The sequence below is a fragment of the Gopherus evgoodei genome, chromosome 9 (assembly GCF_007399415.2).
Source record: "Gopherus evgoodei ecotype Sinaloan lineage chromosome 9, rGopEvg1_v1.p, whole genome shotgun sequence".
Taxonomy (NCBI): domain Eukaryota; kingdom Metazoa; phylum Chordata; order Testudines; family Testudinidae; genus Gopherus; species Gopherus evgoodei.
This window is the reverse complement of record NC_044330.1, coordinates 104,526,520-104,548,435: the sequence shown is the minus strand read 5'-3', so window position 1 is coordinate 104,548,435 and position 21,916 is coordinate 104,526,520. Positions and strand designations below refer to the sequence as shown.

The following is a 21,916-nucleotide window of genomic DNA, read 5'->3' as shown; positions in this document are numbered from 1 at the left end:
ACAGAACAAAAAGGTGAGGAAAAACAGCCCAAGGTGGGGGAAGATACGACACACAAGGCAGGCGAGCTGCATGACAACCGCTAGGTGTCTAATGTAAGTCCAAGTCTGCTATGGTGCTGGGCTAAGTTAAACGTGAAAAAGATTCCCACTCTACAATTCATCCCCTTGTGGCCCATCTGCTCCCAGAGTCCACCCCAGTGACCCAGCCCCCTCCCTCCACAGCAATGGTTCCCTGGCTAACAGGTTCCCAGGGGCAAATGGAGGAGTCAGCTCACGTCTCGTAGACTTTGCAGTGGAAGTGGGTACTTCAGGGGGATTTAAAGGAGGCTAGGTGGGGCCAGGGTGTAAGAAAGCCAGGAGACAGCTGCAGGAGAAGCAAACACCCACTCCCAGGAGGCTGGCAGCCCTGGCAGGGCACAGCGGGTGGGAAGGGGATGTGAGGCCAGCCCGGGGCAGAGAAGGGTGGCATTCGGTAGGACCTGCAAGGCAATCACAAGAAGCTCAGATGCAGTGGAGAGGGGGAGCCAGGCAGTGGAGAATTCATAGCAGGGGTGGCAGCAGGTGCAGGGTGGTGGTCAGAGCAGCTGCATGCTATGCAGGTTGCAGAGGGCAATGTGGGTGTCGGGAGCCCAGGGAGAAGGATGCTGCAGCAGTCAGGATGGGAGGCGGGGAAGGCCTGGGAAGTTCAGCTGTGTGGATGGAGAGGAAAGGTCAGGGGTTGGGAATAGTATGGAGGAAGTAGCAGCAAGATTTGGACACCAGCCCAATGTGAAGGGAATGGCATCCAAGATGTCACCAGGTTCACAGGCCTTCATGACAGGGAGCGTGTGGGATGTTCAGCAGTGAGTGACAGGAGGAAGAGGGGAGGCGGCTTCAGAAAATGGACCCGGAATTTGGGTTTGGCCAAGTTAACAGCATGACATCCACAATCTGTGCTCAGTTCTCCCCAGGGCCGCTGGCGTTCCTGCAGATTTACACCAGTGCACTAGGAAACGGGCCCCAAAGCCTGAAATATTAGCAGCTTTTCAAATACAACCGGGGCCAGGTTTCAGGGCAAGTGCTGTTCAGAACTGCCTGCGTTTGATTTACATGAGATCTGTTACACCGTAGTGTTACGTGACAGTCCCCAGCTGAGATCAGGGCCCCACGATGGCAGCGGTTGTGCAGAGACATAGCGAGAGTCAGTCAGCGGATGTCTACACTGCAGCAGGCAGTGTTTCTTCATGCCGGGCAGACAGGCACGCTCTAGCTCTACTTGAGCTAAAAACAGAAGTGCGGAGGTTGTGGCACAGGCTGGCTGCTGCCCACCCAGCCCCGCAGGGGGCACAGCCACACTGCTATTTCTAAGCACATTAGCTGGAGCAGAGCCAGTGCGTGTCTGGATACCCGGGCTGGGAGGCTCGCCCCCAGCTGCAGTGTCGACGTACCCCGAAGCGCTGTCACGCCGAACAGCTCAGAGCCTAAACAGACAAGGCAGAAAAAGGCCAGGCAAACAAGACAACTGTTTCCATTTTACAGATGGGGAACAGAGGCAGAGAGAGCAAGGTCACAATTCAAGAACGTACTTCCACCCTATTTTAAAATCGATCACCATTCTGGAAATCACTTAATCACCGCTTGCCTTGAAGCTCGTGCTAACAGCGAAGCACGTTGTTAAGTGGCCTTCAATCAGGCCCTATGTAACTTGGCCAAAGGCATCTGTAAAGAGCCAGAGCAGATCTCCTGAGTCGCAGTCGAGTGCCTTCACCTCAAGGCTACCCTGCCTACACATTTAATCTCTCTTGCAGCACTCCGAATTGCCACATTTGTACCGGGGTGTTACCCAAAGTACAATTAAAACATCGTGCGTCTTTCTTGAACAGCTTTTATTCAAAAATTAACTTGTGCATGATTCATGTGGGAATCAACATTTAACGTTAAACATACAAACCTCCATTTATATTTTGAAAAATCTTGTAGTAGGATAATGACCATGAGCTTTGGTGGAAAGTACCAAACACAGATACTTACACAAAATAATAGGCACTGCTGCAGCGCAGCACAGCACTTAAGCACATGATCAGGGGCTACTTGCCTGCTGAAAGTTAAGCATGTGCTGAAATGCTTTGTTGGACTGAGCTCATGATTTCCACTGAGGTTGAAATAACCAACGTTTCTAAATAATTAGCTGGCTTTCAACAAACACACACTACATCAGAATCAATATTCTCAGAGCACCATCCTGTGGAAAGACACATTACTACATGCATAAAACCATTTAATTATTACACTCAAACATTTGTTTCTGCAAGATCTACACCTAACTTTACACACATGCATAAATGTCTGCAGGACTGAGGTGCCAGAACTGTTATTTTTTCACACAATCACAGAACACAACTCAACCAAGCCAACACTTCTATAAAACTATCGACTACGTTAGCAACATGAACATGTAAAGGCCGGACTTTCTAGATGCCTACGAAATTGCCACCTTTGCTATCATTATGTTAAGCTAATTTTAAAATGCAGAGACAGAACATCAAAATACGTTGCTGAAAAGTGTTGTGGAGTTTCAGTGAGATTTAACTCCTGGGTTCTTAGACTTCAACAAGAGCAGAACTGAGCCCCCGTTTGGAGCATACCTAAATCAAAGGAACCCATGCAAATAAACAGCTCTTGTAATCCCTGAGCAGGCAAAACTCACGCTGAAGTCAATGGGAGTTTTGTCTGGGCAAGGACTGGAAGACCAGAATCTCTGCACTCTAGTACATCATAGATGACGGAGAACTGTAGATGTGGTAGGGCCAGGGGACATAATGTCCAGTGGCGAATGTTCAGTGAATGGGGAGAACATGGAAGGCACAGTGAGTGGCCCTGGTTAACTCCATCAGAGACAGGGTTGGAGTCAAAGGCTACCAGTGAGACAGAGACTATGTCTTCACTGCACACTAAGGATTGAGCCCAAGCACCCCTTCCATCCACACACAAATCAGTCTGACGTGGGTCAGTGAGCGCTCAGGATCCAGGTCCTAGGACCCTGCTGAAGGGGAAAGTCATAGCCCGAGTCGCACGGAGACTCAGATCCAAGCCCTATATTTTGCAGTGTGGACCCAGCTCAAACCGCAGACCCAAGTCAGATGGTCTGCGCAGTATCCCACAGAATGGACGTTAGCACAGTTGTGGGTCCCACAATTGTAAAACCTGAGTTTTGCAATGCAGTGAGGATGCTCAAACATGGGCTTGGGAACACAGAGTCCACAAGCCAAGGTCCCACAGACCCAGGTTTACAATGCAATGTAGACAAACCCTAATGGCCACGCTACCCTCCCGCACAGGAAAACCCATGAGAGAGGACCTGAATGTTGGGTGGAAACTCCGGGAGGTTCCCCTTTGGGGGTTCTCCCTAGAACTGTCTTGCTATCTGGGCTGTACCCAGATGCACAAGGCTTTCAATCCATGGGTAGGCAATGCAGCCCTTCCTTCTCCCAAGCAATGAATTCACGGGCACAGAACTAAACCTAAAGAGAGCTGGTTTGCTCACGAGCATACAGACCTGCCCTGCTATTGCACTCCAGCTCACGAGACTTCAGCCTGTGAAAAGGGAACACACCTTGTCAGGGGACAAACGCCCAGCTTTTATGCAAAAGGACGTGGCGACAGGAAAGCAAAGGAGGAAAGGCAGAAGGACAGAGGCTGAGTCACCTCTTCACTCACAATTATTGGGCTCAATACAGAGGCCGGTGGAGACAGGAGGTCAGAGTAGATAATCGAATGGTCCCTTCTGACCTTAACCTATGAATCCAGGAATCATTTATAAAGCCCACGTATCCCATCGGATGCAAGGCCTGATTTTCAGGGAGCCCAATCTCTGCCTTTGGAGCTGACGGGAATTGTGGTCTCTGACAATCAGAGCTGTGAGGCTCAAAGTGCATCTCCTGCTATTCTGAAGCTGACAGTATCATTAACACAAAGAAACAGACATCCCAAATGCATTTCCTTGGCCTAGGGATGGAGTCAGGTCCCTCAGGCAGACACTGACACAGATGCTGTAAGAGCATTTAAGCATGTTTCACTCCATCCCTATTCAGCAAAGCACTTAAATGCATGCTTAACTTTAAGCACCTCTGGGAAAATTTCCAAAAGTCCCACTGACTTTCAGTGATCCTCAGGGAGAGATTTTCAAAGGCACAAATGGTGGTTAAGTGCCAAACTCCTATGTCACTTTTGAAAATGACAGTTTGGTTCTTAACTCACTCGGTGCTTTTGAAAATCTTACCCAGGATGATTACCATGCTTTGCTGAACAGGGCTGGATTGCGGAGCTAGGGCTTTCAATCTCTCAGTTCAGCTGGAGGGAAGGTCAATGGCAGAGCCCCATCAGTGTCACAGCATAGGGGTCATGGCTTTCCGGAAGCCCGGCTGCACCTAAGGAGTGGCAGGACTGTATGAAGGGAGCCTGGGCATCTTTTCTGAGCACACTCAAAGATCGTGTGTGAGCTGAAAGAGTTTGAAACTTAGCTTCAGTAAGGGAAGGAGGAAAAAACAGTTTCTGAAATCCCTGCTTGCCTGGAAAGGGCAGCGGGCACCATTCCTGCAGCCTGGTCTCCCAAGATTGACAGCCATCAACTGCTAGAGGGCTTACTGGGTCCTAAAGCCAGCCCCACACCCATACTCACTGAAAACAAAAGTATAGGCAAACCAACAGCAAACACACCCTACTTTTCCCAGTGTTCTGGGACTTAGGAGAATCCTGCCAGTAACTTCCTTTTTTGTCTTTCCATTCAACTCAGCAAGTGAGTGTATTGAGCGTTAATTAGCATGACAGTGGCCATGGTACTGCACAAGCAGGGACTGCATGACCTCACCTTATAGATTTACAGCAAATTTACTGTCTAAGAATAAAGTGTTTTGCGGAGCAGGGACAGCATTTGGCATGTGCTTAGGTGCCTTTCCGAACTAGGGCCAAAGAGGGCCAGGTTGTTCCTGCACTGCCTGGAGTGAGAGCAATGGGAAGTCTCCAGGCCAAACTGACCAATGGATGAAGGCAAGACAGACGCAGAAAGGCACCTAGTGACGGATGCAAAACATTTCCAAATTAGCTTTGCAGAGTGTAGGCATCGTCACTGAACCTGAGCTGTTTTGCAGATACGTCTGTTCCATACACGAGCACTAACAATCCCTGATTCAGATCCTGTGCTCTAAGAACGCTGTCGGCACAGACTATCATACTGCTATCTGGCATAAATTATTAAAGTCCTCCGAGCTCCGACTGGGGCCCTGCCTTTTGAGGCACCGATGCTATAACAGAAGCATGTGCTCAGCCTCCACTTCATAGGCAGCACAAAACCAAAGATCCCTCCTTTTTTGATCTGGTACCCTGTAGTAGGATGTCATTCAGCAAAGTAACCCGGGTTTCCCTCCCATAGTTCCCAGGTAGGAGCTACTGTTTGTCATGAAATAATCTCAAAAGGAGAAATGTCATATTGTTGTAAAGCGTGTTGATACATGGCTGTCACTAAAGATAATTAAAGATAATCACGTGATGAAAACATTACCAAGCTAAAGCCTTGCAAGGGTTACATATCGAGCTTTCATTCATAAGTCATAAATATTTGGTGTTAAACTCAAATAAGGGTTCGCCCCAACCCCCGCATCCACCCAAACTCTCACCTTTGAAAACGCTTTCCCACTCCAGCTCCATTAGCTTTAACCAGTGGGGTCCCAGCAAGTTTTACCTCCAGGTTTTCATTTCATGGGAGTCCAGACAACAAAATGTTTTTTAAACGTATGACAATAATGTAGTGGCATGTTTTTTCTTCCCCACCGAATCTGCTTTAGCATTGAAATGCAGAGAGATAGCTGGAGCCAACTCGGCTGTGCTCAGTGTGGAGCTAAATTACTGAAGTGCAATGTATGATTTACAGAAAATAATCCTGCAAGTCAAACGTAAAGTATTATATATGAAAGAGGAAAGAAACGGTTTCATTCAAACACCAATTAATTTATGCCTGCCTCCTGGCTACAAAGTATTTATTCTAATGCAGCCACACATTTTAAGCTGGCTAGAAGGGAGCAGAATGTCCTGTCTGGTATATTTGATTTCTTCACTTTGATGCTCCTCAATGAACCTTCGTTTCTTGGTAGTGCCGGGGGACACCAAATGCAACAGAATCCGACTGCCCCACGTGTAGGCAAGGCTTTTAAGGAAAGAGGACCCAAAGGAATGGATCCTGAGACATCAGTTCTGCAATATCAAAAGGTGCTCTGCATTGCAGGACCTCTTCTAGCCAATGGAACGCTGTCGATTTATACCAGCTGGGGGCCTGGCCCGGAATCTTTGAAGTGTTCACCTTCTCCTGTGGGATACAGTATTGCCAGACCTCAAGCAAAACTGGAAGGGGGGTCGTTTCTATTTTGCTTGGTAACATTAACTGCCCTGAGTCCCAATCAGCCACACCAACAGCATCTTGCAGGGACCTGGGCCACCGAACGAACGCCCTCCTTTCAGACGTACAGCCCCATTGACTGACTGTGGCAACAGGACAACCAAGGGGTGTGCATCGCCCCTGCCAGGCACTGCCATTCAATCATGTCGGGCTGGTAAGCACTCCTGACACTGTTTTAAATAGGAGCTGAGATTCTCAGGTAATAGCCTGACTCCAGGCACGGGGGCCTTAAACAAAACACTCCCACCAAATACGGCAAGAGTCACAATAAAATCATGAGAGTTGGCAACATTGGGGATGGTACAAACTCCTTATCACTTCATTTAATTTTAGTTCAACAACGTTAGAGACAAACTAATGATGGAAGTTTTGGTCGGCCTTTGGATCAACAGGTATGTTTAGTGTATCTAGAGAGAGACCTATGATCTCCATTCTGGGAACAACCACTGAACAACCCACTACATTTGCCTAATTAAAGCTTACATATGCTAGGAAACTTTGTTTTATGTATCTAAAAAGTTATAAAATCCCCTTCCTTTATGGGACTCCACTGTGCCTGATATTCTGTAACATTGCCAGAAATAACTGTCCTTTTCATGAGTTGAAGGTTCATTACTGGCATGGAGTCATCCTTGTTACAATACACATGTTTTCTCTCTGGCATCCTGCTGTGCTTTTATTGTTTATTATTTGTACAATTAAAAAACCCTGAATATACTGGTAATACAAAGGAAATCTGAAACTTTTCCCTGCAGGAAGTGAAATCAGGATAGTTTAGCGGGGTGCTAGGAATATGTTAATATGGATATGGTATAAAAGGAGTGAGGATTAAGAGACACATAGATAACTTAGGTTAATGTAGAATTTGTCTTGTACATCTTTGAAATGATAATACTTGCATAATTTGCTTAAAAGTTTTGCAAAGGATAAATGTGTCTGACATGCTATTCAGAGGAGCTTTAAAGGAATATATATACCAGTATAAGCATATTATTAAACTTTAAGAATCTGAACTTTTAATAGGCTTTAAAAATTAAATGCTGTGAAATCTCGACACTCTGTATAAAAACCTTAAATTAGAAAGTTATTCTATAAAACACAGCAACACTTCTCACAGGCTGGCAAGTGTGCAGTGAAAGGGCTTTTTCTGCAAAGGTTGTGCTTCCCATCAGTGTCTAAGACATTTTAATATACCTTAAAGGAGTGTTTTGTTCCACATTTCTTTTTTGTTAATACTTTCAGCATATTTTCCCCTACTGTGTAGCAACTGTACAGTTGAAGACACTCATGCCCAGGGCATCTGATTAGAAAATCAACTTCTTTCGAAGACTGCACATCTTTGCAACATGCATGTACTTCCTGATAGCGCTGCATCAGCTGACGTTACTAAAATAAGACAAGGAAAGGGGCCATCAGGATGACAACCCGCTAATCAAATTCATATGATACCAAGTTAGAAAGGAGAACAAATTATTTTCGGATCTGGACAGTACGATCTTGATAAATAAGAGAAATAGACTGAAGTCTATAAAATCAGATTCAATAAAGGGAAATACAAAGTGGGTCACAATGGAAAGAATAATCCAATATGCAAAATGGGATGAGTCAGTCAATAGGAACACTAAATTCTCATCATCAACAACGCTTGTCATCTACACAGCAATTTATTAATCCTAAAAGCATTCCTGTGAGTAGGTAAACGTTGGGTCAGCTCCTCGGCTGATGTAAATAAGCACAGCAACTTTGACTTCAGTAGTCGTATGACTTACAGCAGAGATGAGTTTTCATCCACTGTATTTATTATCTCATTTTAGGCAATAGCCAGTAGAGCTAGTGTGCGAGCCGGGGTTAGAACTCAGGGGTTCCTGGCTCCCCATCCTGCAATCATCCCTCTCTCTGCCATTCCCAGGGATCTACGGTAGCAATGAATATGGAGTCAACCACGTGATGTACTTGTGAAAAGCACAAAAGTGATGTCACATTGCACTAATGGGAGCACCAGAGGGAAAAGCAAGACAAACAGTCCACCCTGCTAAGCCATAATTAGGCCAAAAAGGGAGTGTCGTGTTCAATCAAACTGGAGGAAGTTAAGAGGAGAGAAATGGAAAATTTGATAAATGATTTGGGAAATGAGAGCCATTGGGAAGAATAAAAGGCACTGGGCACATGTAGCCTGTGAAAAGAGGGACATGACAGTGGTCTGCAAATACATAAAGCAATATTATAAATAGGACAGAGCTAGTACTAACCAAGAGGACAAGAAGTGAAGAGGTTTAAGGAGCAGAAGGGCCAGTTTAGGTTAGATTGTAGGATAAATGTTATCCTCAGGAGCAAGGCACTTGAACAAGCTCACATGCTGTTCGTTGCTGGACTAGATACACTTACATTAAAATGGGTTAAGAATAATCAATACATCCTGCCACAATGCAGAGGGTTACACTGGACAAACGCCTAGAGGCCCCTTCTGCTAAGATACCCTGTTAGAGGCGTGGCTACTACAGCAGCCTCAAATCCTATAGAAATTATCTATAACCACAGACAAATGTGCTCACACATACCAAATACATGGATGTGATAAATAAACGCATCACACCCCAGGAACTGAATCACCTGCCCACAGCTCCCCAGCACTCCGCAATCCCCTTGGCGGCTTTGAACGGCCACCTTTTTAAATACCACATTGATTAGAACAGCTTTGAGCAGCTTTAACTGGCATGGAATTAAAAACGTGCCCAGGCAGAGAAACTTTATCTATATAAAGTGTTGCATCCAGTGTTAGCAACAGGGGTCAGCACCATGGCCCTGGGAAAGATTTTGAGGTCCACGATAATTTTTTCAAAAAATAGAATGACTGAATGACATAATCCCCCAACAATATCCGTCACTAAGTATGGTAATTCTGTCAAGCGTCCATCACACAACATGCTGGTGCCAACCCCTGGTTAGCAAGGGTAGGACTCTTGTAACGGATCGTCCCTAACGTGGATAAGGCTCAAGTAATCGGAAAATCTGAACCCAGACAATTTTCTCCATAGTATCAGGACTCTTTTAGCTATGTAGCAGTTATGAATGTCTCTCTGCTGGCTCCAGTCCAACTCTGGTACATGGAGCAGGTTAACTACAAGGAAGAAGGAAAGTCTATTCTTGTCCAGCCTGCTGTACACTTCACTCATGAGTATCTGAGCAGGCAAACATTGCATCTAGGTTGCAGCATCAAAGAGCCAGGAAAACAGAGAGAAATATAAATCTGAGGTGACAGAATTTTTGCATTCTAAGTACGTGGACACTCCAGGTCAGGACTTTCTTTTCTCAGCTCTCCCAGTAGTTAGCTGCTTAGGATGGCTACTAGCTGATAAATGACTAATATCTGGAAGATGACTCCAAGGTTCAGTATTTCTTGTAAAAAGCTGAAAGCCAGGTTTGGGGGAAAATTACAAACGAGTATCAGCCTAGCACACCGACAAGTGAAGTTATGCCAGAAGAATTAGCGTGTACAGCTGATGTTTTTTAGGTTTCACCCCATTTGGGGAAAATAAAGTCCAAGACTGTTTAAAGTGACTAGTGATTCTGGGAGCCCAACTAGACACACCTTGAAGGGGCCTCATTTTCAGACAGGGCTGAGCACTCATGTTCTGAAAACAGGGCCCTTTAAGGGATCCCAATTTGGGTACCCCCAAAATTGAGGCAGCAAAAAAAAAATCACTAGTCACCCCAGTAATTAACCAATCAGATCATTCTTATTTCAATTTAAAACTCATTCTGTAAAAGGGAATGAGGAGAGAAGAGTCATTTATTTTCATCAGTGTGACTTTATTCAGATTAGTTTCTATTTCTAATTCCAATAAGGGAAACACCTTTGTGTACTGCTCACACTCCCAACCCAAGGAGAAGTCAGACAGTCATTCCGAGACATGTTCGGGTTGTATAGGCTTAAAACATGAGGCGGGAAGAAGGTAAATCAATCTAAGACACAGCGTTGATGACCTATTTTCTGATTGTGTATGTGAGTCCCATGAAACCTTGGTCCTTTCTGAGGTTTTCTGCAGCTCGGTACTGCCCCTCCAGCAGGACAGATGCAAAGCAGCCCCTGAGCAAGCAGCCATCTACACCAATTCCTGACTAGTTAGCAAGTGGTTTGCTACACAGAGCAGCTGGTCTTTCCTCCAGAGGACACCACTGACATCTCTGCCAGGGGATCCAATTTTTCACACTCGTCTGCCATTGCTCCCACTTGGCTTGGAGTGAAATATTTAAACTTGGGCTCTCAAGAGGATAGTTGTTAATATTTCAGATCAGCTGGCAGAGGAGGTGATGTGTGTTTGACAAGAGAGAGTGGGAGGAAGAAGCCGACAGAGAGCAGCGTGTTCACTTGAGGAGGGGCAGTGCAGGAGATAACTTTCCTCATGGCACTGCAAAGTTGTTCATTTCATCATTAATTCAGTGGCAGGCAAGTGGGAAGAGAAACTTCTGGTTTTCTGCTTAACTCTGTTCACATTACTGTTACCTCCATCCTTCCAACCCCTCTCCCCATCCTGTCTGTCCTTTTCAGCCACCTGTCATGTCCCACACCAAAACTGTAAGCTCTCTGGGGCACAAATGGGCTTTTTTGTATTTTGTCTATACAACACCTAACACAATGGAGCCCTGATCCTTGATTGGGGTTCCCAGGTACTGCCATAATAGAATTTTCTTACAGGTTCCAAAGTCAAGCATTCAAGCAAATGTCAGAATTAAGGTTGCCTTTTCACCCTTAATTTGGCCCCTTTGTCCATACCCATATGATACAGCTGTACCCAACATCACATCACAAATCTGTGGCAGAGCCTGGAATAGTCAGCACTAGAACCCAGCTCTTCTCTTGGCAGGCTGACGCCTTACCCACAAAATGCACCCCTTTTCCTCTTGCAACCCTCCGTCTCATTCATTGTTCATCCTGTGCCCTGACTAAGGCAGGTGTCTTGTAGAACAAACACTATGTGAGCCTGTACTTGAAGACTGCATCATGATGCATATGCACAAGGAGGCCAAATTAGGATTGCACAGGCAACCTTCGTTCAGGGATTTCCTAACTTCTAAGTGAGTGACTCTGCAGCTTGGGTGACCTTTTAACATTATTTTTTTTAAATGTACATGTCTGGGTATTTTAAGCTGAAAAAGAAATTCCATCATAAGGAGCCATATTGATTCTGCCAACATGGGTAATCATCTGAGTCTGAAACCAGGACCCACACTGATAGCACAGTCCTCCACCACGGGCTTCACTGGGACTCTGTGTGGTCTAAGTTAGGACAGTAGAACCAAGAATATAGAATTTCTTTCTTGATCTGCAAAGACCTCATCATACTTAAACATTTCACATTCTCCAGGCTACAGTGTTTAACAGCATGATTTCATGTGCTTTTTAATTAAGAAGCAGAGAAATATTTTTTTTCAAATCCTTTTTGAATTGTTCTTTTCATTAGGCATGGAGACGAAAGTTTTTCCAAAAGAAGGTACAGACAGAGGGCACATTTTTCCTGGGGCAAAGTGACTTCATATTATTAAATGCATAATCGGCAATGCTTGAGTAATCTTTTAAAAAATAGTTTGATGTCATTTTCTGGTCCCTTCAGTGTTCTGGGTCAGTACTGCAAGTACAAGTTAATTATTTCCTGAGGTTGCCAACCAAGAAGAAGCCACACTTTACACTGCATTATTTTTGCCATGTCTTGATATTATTTCTATTATTTTCCTTATGTAAACTACTTTAATAGTAAAGGACATTTTGCAAAGTAGGGTTATTAGAAGAGCAGTCTGGTGATATTATTTGTAATTATAATAAGCATTACTATGCTGAGTTCATACATTCTTGAACATTTCTCGGGATCAGTGTTTTGCAAAAAAGGTTTTTTCATTATCACAGCATTTTCCTTTCTAATATTAGCCCTGCATTTGTCATTCACCATCAGTCTCACAGATAGTTGTCACAACACCCAGGGAAGCAATGAATGTACTTAATATATTACATATGGAAGCAGGAGGAAACAGAATGGGGAAGAACCACTCTGCTGACATCCCAGAGACACCAAGGGTGAATTTGGCCCAGTGCTTAAGACTTTTTATTTAAAGAACCATCAGCAGAAACCTCCTACTGGTCACAGTGCAAGTAGATCATGCAAAGGAAAACAACTGCACGCTTTGGACCGAATTCCACACACACATATGCATGTATGCAGTTCACACTGAAGTGCACCTGAGGACAGAATTGAGTGTTTTTCAGATACTACCACGTCCACAGGGAACCTACTTAGCATTTGTCTATTTCCTAATGTTAATGGTTCATTCTAGAATGAAGGTCAGATGTTCAAGCTGAAAGAAAGTCAGCACAAACCCAGAAGATGTATTACCAAATCTCAGTAGCTCAGATAACCATCAGTGTGAAACCACACCAAAGGTAAAAAGGTAACTGCAACCTCATTGATACCTAACTTGTCACTGAATTAAGCCCTTTCCAAAGAGAGTGTTGCTTAGTAAAGCAGTTGTTCCTCATCCTTGTTCCTGACTGGTCAATACCCACCTACCCTATTCTCCACTGGGTCACAGCAGCATGTGTTTCACACCAAGTGGCTTCCACAGCTCAATAATGCATGAAGAGTAACGTTCTGCTCCTCCCACACGTAGTTTTGGGCCCCTCTCTGCTCCATCGCTCTGCTAAACATCACGCAGAAGACTCAGCTTCTGGCCTGATCGTTTTTAAGTTTTGTATAAATAACGAAGATTGCCAGCGAAGCTATTTGAGAAACCTCAGACATCAGTGAATTCAGTAAGCCCCAGTCCGACAAACACTTACATGCTCATTTAACTGCTTATGAGAAGCACTGAGGAGAAAAAAAAGAATTGTTCACCTCTCCACAATTTCTTGTCCATTCCAGCAAAGGGTGTCATTCTGAACAGCAGAACCATGGCTGCAGATGTACTCCGGCAAGCTGCTATAAAAACTGCTGTGAGATTTTAGTTTCATAATGAGCTCCCTGAAAAGAAAGCAAAAAGGTATAAGTTAAAGAGGAACAGATGATCATCAGTTCAGCATGTTTTACCTGCAGGCCTCACACGGCTCTTATAGCAACCATCAGCCTTGTTTATGGAGACTTCTGCCACTCTGCATCACACTCTCTCTGTCATTTAGTCATTTCATGTCAGCTACTCTCAGACGGTAGATCCAAGCAGTCCTTAGTCAGGCAAAATTCCTCCTGGTTTCAAAGGCTGCAAGAAGCAGTCGGCTCGATGGCCCTGATCCTGCAAACACTTAGGTGACAGTCATCCCCTTGGCTGGACTACATCAGGGACCTCCAGAGCTAAAAGCATGAGCTGCTACAGTCTGAGCTGAAGAGCTACGGCTCAGTAGCTGGGACCTGTAACACACTCACCGGTAGATTACATTTACACACGTGCTTCACTTTACACACAAGTAGCCTCACAAGTCAATGGGACTACTCACCTGTGTAAAGTTAAGCGCTTGTGTCTGCAAGGTGACGGCCCGAATTTGTAACTACTGTAGTACAACACGGCCAAGTTGATAACACAGGCAGTTACTGTCCATGCACAGTGCATGCTACATAATATGTAACAATGAGCCAAATTCAGTACTGGACACATTTCCCAAAGCAGGGTGTATTCAGTTCTGGGGCTTTATATGAGCCCATTCTTGCTCTCGCCCTATAGATTGCTCCGGCAGATTTAAGAATCCAAATGAGCTGCTTTACAGGAGAACATCAAGATTAAAGGCCCAAATTTCCATCAAGACAGATGACTCCAGACTCAGGGCAGCTGGCCAGCCTCGCTCTGCTGCTGCACACAGGGTAACAAGACATACAGCTACATGATTTTGCAAAAGCCTGTTGGCCTCTGCACGTGTATGACTGTGAGGGATTTGCAGACACAGGTCTGAATCCCATCTGCTTCCTGCAGTCGAAGAGGCCAGCAGCATATACATTTTTCTCCAGGAGGGAAGAGGGAGACCAGCTGTCGCCAGAGATGCAGAAGTGGGGTGGACGTGAACTGGGCAGAGCCCCTGTTCATGCCCCTGGCTCTAGCACAAAGGATCATCAGGTCACTTGATCCAGGCAGCTAGCCTACAATAGAGCAACGTGGAGCAGGAGCCCCAGCACCACCACTCCTCGAGAAGGGGCCTGAACCCCAGAAGACTCTGGCAGCTGCTGGACATGCAGCCAAGGCAGACCGAACAGGATGTTCAGCTGTTCTCAGCTTAGGGATGTCTCCTTTATGGGGAAAAAATAGGGACACCAAGCAGCTGTCGTGCAAAACTCTTCTGTGCTTTAATCAACGAGAGCTGCGACGGGCACAAGAATATTACTTGGACTCAAGGCCTCTTGGCTCCCAGAGCAGCGCACCTTCCCTTAGGCTCTGGGGTACTTTGTGACCATCTCTGTCGCCTCCCTCCTCCCCCAGAACTGAGACTCCTCCTCCATTTAAGTCCTGCGGTGGTAATAAGCTCTCCCGCTTGCTCCCTAGGGCATCATCCACAAAGTGCACCTTCGACTCTGCACTGAAGGCTGGGACCGAGGGGTCGTCACCGGGTGGGGGGAGAACAGGGGTCGAGCAGTGAGTGTGTTTAACTCAGGGCCGGGGGGGAGGGGGAAACCAAATGGAAAATAACGAAAATAAATCAAGGCAAAATGCATGAAAGGAACCAGAGTGTAGCCTATAAAGCAATGGGGTTTGGGGCTGCAGGAGCACTTTGTTAATGGGTCGGGGGAGGGGGTGGAGATCTAAGCTCCATAAGGAAGGGGGGATGCTGGGATTTGCTCGATACCTGACATCGATATTGTTGAACCACAGGCTGTGTGCATCAGACCAGATGGTGCCTTTCCTCCCACCCTTTCCCTCCTCCCTAGTATTTTGGCCGTCTCCTGATCTGTAAGCATGTCGTCGACCTGGGACCAGGGACTATCTTCTTGTGCGTGTCTGTACGGCACCTAGCGCCTCTGAACCCGCCTGGAGCCTGTGGGCACTCGTGCAATGTCAATCATCCCTGGACTGGTAGAGTCTGCCTTTGGGCACGTACCACTCCTTATTTTGAAAGCAGTGAATCCACTTCAGACTGAAGTAAGCTGTTACAGAGATTAGCTGTGAGCTACAAACCACCCAGCTGGGGGCAGACAAAACAAAGAGAAAGATGTCTGGATGCTATCAAAAAGAGCCTTCATTTTTTATTTCTTTATTTTTAATAAGGCATACAGCTTTTCACCCATAATCAGATTCACACAGCCTCTATTGCTAACAGAGAGAGAGCGAAAGACGATTCCTTTTCTTCCCCTACAGTATTGATGAGGAGTAACATAATGCAGCTTTTCTGGCTATTGAAAGATGTCAGTGCTGCTATTTATCTCCTCATCTCCACCAATATACAAGCTTTAGTTAAAGAGAAAAGCCTTGCTAATGTCATTAAAAACACATCACACAGCCTGAGCATCTTCCCCTGCAAAAATACACAGGATGATTTATGTCTTCACTTTTGGCAGGCACTAGAATATTTTGTGGTCGCCATTTAGGGTGACCAGATGCTAAGGGGAAAATATCGGGACTGCTGCCGGGGGGGGGGGGGGGGGTGTTTTGGTTTTTTTACACTCACTTGTCCGGGAGTTCGGCAGCAATTCAGCGGACAGCCCTTCAGTTGCGGATGGTCTTTGTTGGTATTTCGGCAGTGGGTAACAAACCTTGCCGCCAAAGGCAGAAGCACCTGCCACTGAAATACCGCTGAAGACCGTCCGCGACTGAAGGACTCTCCGCCGAATTGCCGCCGAAGACCTGGAAACAAAATATTGGGACAAATGGCGTCCTGACTGTACTCTGGTCAGGATGCAGGACAAACTCCTCAAAATTGGGACAGTCTTGATTTTATTGGGATGTCTGGTCACCCTATTGCCATTTGTTAATATATAGAGAGAGAGATATACCTGTCTCATAGAACTGGAAGGGACCTTGAAAGGTCATTGAGTCCAATCCCCTGCCTTCACTAGCAGAACCAAGTACTGTCTCTGATAGATTTTTGCCCCAGATCCCTAAACAGCCCCCTCAAGGACTGAACTTACAACCCTGAGTTTAGTGGGCCAATGCTCAAACCACCAAACTATCCCACCCCCCAGGCATTTCTTAATGCATTTCTTGGAGGGCTTTATTTCTTCATGGGGCCATCCGGGAGGCCGAAATAAGTCAAGATTCTTCTCATGGCATTTCTGTGCTGAATTGCTACTCCTTAAGAAGAACAGCCCTCACCTTACATTGCACTTACATGGCTCCCTATGGCATGACTAATGCGGAGCTCTCACCTTCTGAATACAAGACCCATTTAAGGTGCATGAAGGTGGGAACCCAAAAAATTGAGGGACTCAGATCACTACTCACTTTGGAAACCTTCGACCAAGGTCCATGGCACGGTGCAGGGCACTCCAGTGCATCTAACCCCCATGCCAACCCAGCCTCCCCATTGATTCTACTCGACCCCCCCCAATTTTCATTTTGTTCCTTTCTCCTCCCCATCCCCAATTTTTCTAACTCTGGTCAGGTGGTTTAGTCTCTGTTACATCCCTAGCTCTAGACTTACCCTTCTGGAGACAGAGACGGACCAAAGACTTGCACCATTTCCAGCAGGATGGATTTTCTTACCTACTTGGGTTTCCCTCAATCTTTTCTCCTTTTCTGTCTCCCCTTTCTTTTCACTTCTTTCCCCCACTATTCAGTTCCACAGAACCATAGAAATGTAGGGCTGGAAGGGACCTAAAAATTTCATCTAGTCCAGCCCCTTGTGCTGAGACAGGACCAAGTAAACCTAGACCATCCCCGACACCCTTGGAAGCCTATTCCAGAATCTATCCCTTATAGCCAGAAAGCTTTTCCCTCAATATCTATTCTATATCTCCCTTCCTGCAGATTAAGCAAGGGATACCAGAACAGGGGGCCCCGTGACTCCATCACATTTTACCTGCCTTAAGGGTGAACAATGAGGGAGGGGTGAAGAAGAGCGAGAGGGGGGTGGGGTTCGAGGGGAAGGAGTGGAACAGGGGGCAGGGACACAATTTAGGCATCAGTGGCCCCCCCACTTCTAGGGAGCTTCCAGCGCTCCTGGATTAAACCCATAATTCTCATACTACCTTCAGTGGATATGGAGAACAATTGATCACCCTCCTCTTTATGAGGGCTGTTAGCATGTTTGAAGACACTTCTCACATTTCTTCTCGGTTTTATTTTCTCAAAATTAAACATGCCTCACAGGTCAGGTTTGCTAAAACTTTTATCAGGTTTGTTGCTCTTCTTTGGTACATAATAGTCTAATGTCCTGGGGGCTGGAATACTTTGTTTTATGATGGCTGTTACACAGAAGGTCTAACGAGATCATCTGGTGGTCCTTTCTGGCCTTAAATTATATGACTCTCACTAATTTGTCCACATCTTTCATAAATCATGGCACCAGAACAGGATGCAGTATCCCAGCCAAGGCCTCACCAGTACTGAGCAGGATGGGATAATTACATCCCATGTCTTACATATGATGTTCCTTTTAATACACCTCAGAATGATATTAGCCTTCTTCAGAATTGCCTCATATTGTTGTCTTATATTCAATTTGAAATCCACTATAATCCTCAGTTCCTTTTCTGTAATACTACTGCTCAGCCACTTACTCCACATTTTGTAGTTGTTCATTTGATTTTTCCATCCTAAGTGAAGTACATTAAACTAGTCTTTATTGAATTTCATCTTGTTGATTTCAGACCAATTCTCCAATTTGTCAAGGTTGTCTTGAATTCTTATCTTGTCCTCCAAAGTGTTTACAATCCCTCCCAGCTTGGTGTAATCTGGAAATTTTATAAGCATACTCTCCACTCCATTATCTAAGTCATTATTTAAAATATTGAGTAGTACTGGACCAAAGAGAGATCCCTGCAGGACCCCACTACTTACATCCTTCCAGTTTGACAGCGAACCATTGATAATTATTCTTTGAGTATGGTTTTCAACCAGTTGTGCACTGACCTTATAATAATTTAATCTAGACCTCATTTCCCTAGGTTGCCTGTGAGCCTGTCTCATGGGATTCTGTCAAAAGCCTTACTAAAATCAAGATATCTCACATCTACTGTTTCCTCCAACCCACTAGGCCAGTAATCCTGTCAAAGAAGGAATTAGGTTGGTCTGACATGATTTGTTCTGACAGATCCATGTTGGCTACTCCTTATCACCTGGTTATCCTCTAGGTGCTTATAGACTGAGTTTGTGACTTGTTCCAGAATCTTTCATCCCTCCTTCCTTTTCATTTCCCCTCTTGTGCAATCAGGACAATTTCTCGTCTTGTAGCCGTCAATATCCTACCAGGTCCCGTCCTGAAAGCAGCTCCCACCGTGTTACTGTAAACTGAGGGAGCGTTAGGTATCAGATCCAGCAGGAAGAGTACTGGAAGGAATGACGTTTTATGTCGGCTGAAGCTGCAAGTGATCCTCTCCTCACAGCAGGAGGATGGGAAACATCAGTGGAAAGTGGAGGAGAGAAACACTTCCAATGTCAGTATGTACAGGCTCTCTTAAATCCCTAAGTACGTTGCAGTGGGTTTCACCAAATCCCATACTCTTCAAATGACAATAATGTATCACTTCCAGAGCCTGTGTAGTCTGCTGACACGGGAACAGAGATGCTTATAACACACTTACAAGCAGTCTCCTCTCAGTCCACCCTGGTGAGGCCCGACTGAAAGCACAATGAGAATTAGGCCCCATAAATATTGACAGGTGACTTTGTCCATGTCACCTTTGAGCGTTTCCATGTTTACAAAAAAATCAAATTTTCTCATTTCATTTCTGCAGCTGTTCTTTTATTTAAATAAGTAAGTGCGCAGGCACGCTCCTAGTCTGCTTTAAAAAGCAATGAGAGAGAAAACAGTTTTTCCCCTTCATACCAGTATGATCCCACTAAATTACAGCTTCTATTTACCGAGTTAAACCTCGCTGGAATAACTGCTGGGTGCCATGCTATGAACACAGACGCCTGCTCCAATTTTCAAACGCTTAGAAACTGCTGTGAACATTCCTAGATGTTTTAAAGGTGTTAGATAAAAAAAATCCTTCCATACAACAAGGTTGGAAACTTTGTGTGCCGTGCTTCAGGCTAAGGTTAACATCTGCCTTGGCAACCTTTAAAAACAGCGTTTCATACAGCCCCCTGGAATATCAAAGACGGGAATCAGGAGACAATTTTATGCTTAAAAGAAAAACACATTGACATTTATAGAATTGCCGTGAAAACATGTAACCCTCACCCACATGGGTATATTTCAGAGTTTTAAGTCAGAGTAGTTTCCTGACTCATAAACACAGCAGCCATGTATACTCAGAGTCAAAACAGTCTCACCTTCTCCGGCTGGACAGGGTTTCCTCCTGTCCTGTGTAAGCCACCTTCCGTACTTTCTTGTCAATGAAAAGGTCTTCAGGGTCATAAGCTGATCTATACTGTCTCTGGTGAGAATGGCCACAGAATTTGCTAATCTGAAAAAGCAACACAAAAGCATGATGGACTAATGTGCAGCATGCAACACGCTAAAACCAAAAGGCTAAGAGATGGACTTTCCACCACACAGATACTTTTTTGAAAAATAGCATAATAAAGATACAGGGTAAAATTTTCAATAGTACCTTAGTGACTTGGGAGCCAAATTCACATTTACAAAGTGACTTGGGAGTCAATAAGGAGTTAAGTGCCTAAATACCTTTAAAAATCTGGGCCTGTCTCACACTTCTGAAAATCAGATGTAGGCTCCCAAGTCACGTGTTTTTGAAATTTTCACCTATTGCATCACCCCAGAGGAATTTGTGGGGGCAACCTGGACAGCAAAAGAACTTGGAGCAGAATAACTCAAATATGTCAACCAATTTCTTCCACTGGGGAGGCTGGACTCAACCTATTTCTGGTTCTCACACAGTATCAAAGGCTTTTTCTCAAACGATGAATGAGCTTGAAGGGAAAAGTCGAAGGATTGTGTGTTTTGTGCGTCTCTACAGAAGTTCCTGGTCAGAAATATAAAGCTCTGTCTTCCAAGAGCAAGGTGTTTTACTGACCTTTCCTGGCCAGATCCTCAGCCGGTATAACTCAGTATTAAAGCCAACAGAGGTATGCTGAGGAGTGAGGGCTAGTTTTTTTTAAACTAGTTCATCTGGACAGTGCTCCAATCTGGCAAATATGTTTTGCTCCAAGACTGAAACAAGCTCATAAAAGAGAATTGTGAAGATCACAGAGTGCTCTTGTAAGGATACCAGCCTTGTGGGATCGAAGGCAACGCACAGAGAGCAATCACCTGACAAAACCCTGAGCTGTAAGCTTTTTCTGGCAGAATTCCACACTGACAGGTTAAATATTCTCTGTGTTATCAGCCGTGGTGCTTCAGAAGTTCCTCTGCACTTTCTTTTTTGAAAGTCAGAGCAAAAAAAGATATAGATATCAGGGTAGAGTTAAAGAAGAATTAAATATTTCTGGTTGTCAACCCCTTTAAAAAGAAGATCATTTTGTTTTCCTGTCACAATCGGTAGCCACGTATGTTCCCTTTGATCACTTCACCTCTTTGTGGAAGGACTGTGCTTCCCTGAAAGCTTACTTATGCCCTCAAAGCAGAGTTTGAGTGGGATCTGAGAGGGAAAGGGTGGATGCTCTGGAGAGCCCTGGCCAGATGAGGGCATGTATGAGCCAACGGGCTTGTTACCAGAGCTGAGGGAACATGGCAGTTTCCCCACAAACATTCACTCCACTTGAAGAAATGGATTCATTGTGGCTGTGCTCGCTTGTTACTCACATGAACACCCCTGGAAAGCACACTTACAGCTTGTGCTCTTAGGCATTTACACCAGAAATCCTCTGTTTTATATGGGATCAGTGCAGCAGAGGGGGAAGGGCCCCCGGCATCCACCCTGGCTCACGCAATGGACGTTACAGTATTGTCAATCTGAAGCACTCAACAATCACAAGTCAGGCTCCAAATAAGACATGAGATTGGCTTAAAAAACCTGAGATTAAAAAAATACTTTTCAGCTTCTGTTTACTAGTCTTCTGGTTTGAGAGCCTTTAGGATTCATGCTTTTAAGCAATCCCCTTCAGAAATTAGGGACAGAAACTTTCATTTATTAACAAATAAAAAATAAGCAGAAATTGGCATGTAATCACTAGACTCCGGGAGGTGGGACTTTTAAGTACAGCACCAAATAGTGCAAGACTCATGACAAACCAATGAGTTATCTGACTCATTTAGTCACAGTGTTGTTAATAATCTGCCTGCAGCTTTTGCAAGTAGTACAGATTTCACGCTAACTTTGCGGGGATGCGACAATGGAAAGTTTTAACTTAAAACTATTCTACAGCCAACCAGTGAATCTGAGGAACCACAGAGCCACAATGCCTAATTTTAGCCTATTGCTGCCTATGGGACAGAATTATGTATGGAAGATGTGACCA

The 21,916-nt window shown here is 45.0% G+C and overlaps 1 protein-coding gene across 1 annotated transcript in view; it reads right to left on the bottom strand.

Moving 5' to 3' along the window:
• GPC3 (glypican 3) overlaps positions 1-21,916 on the bottom strand; it is a 275,530-nt gene that overhangs the window by 74,581 nt on the left and 179,033 nt on the right. The window contains exons 4-5 of the mRNA XM_030576108.1: positions 19,829-19,962; positions 13,312-13,437 (exon numbers count right to left, since the gene is read on the bottom strand). Coding sequence (XP_030431968.1) covers positions 13,312-13,437; positions 19,829-19,962 — 260 coding nt within the window. The remainder of the gene's footprint in view (positions 1-13,311; positions 13,438-19,828; positions 19,963-21,916) is intronic.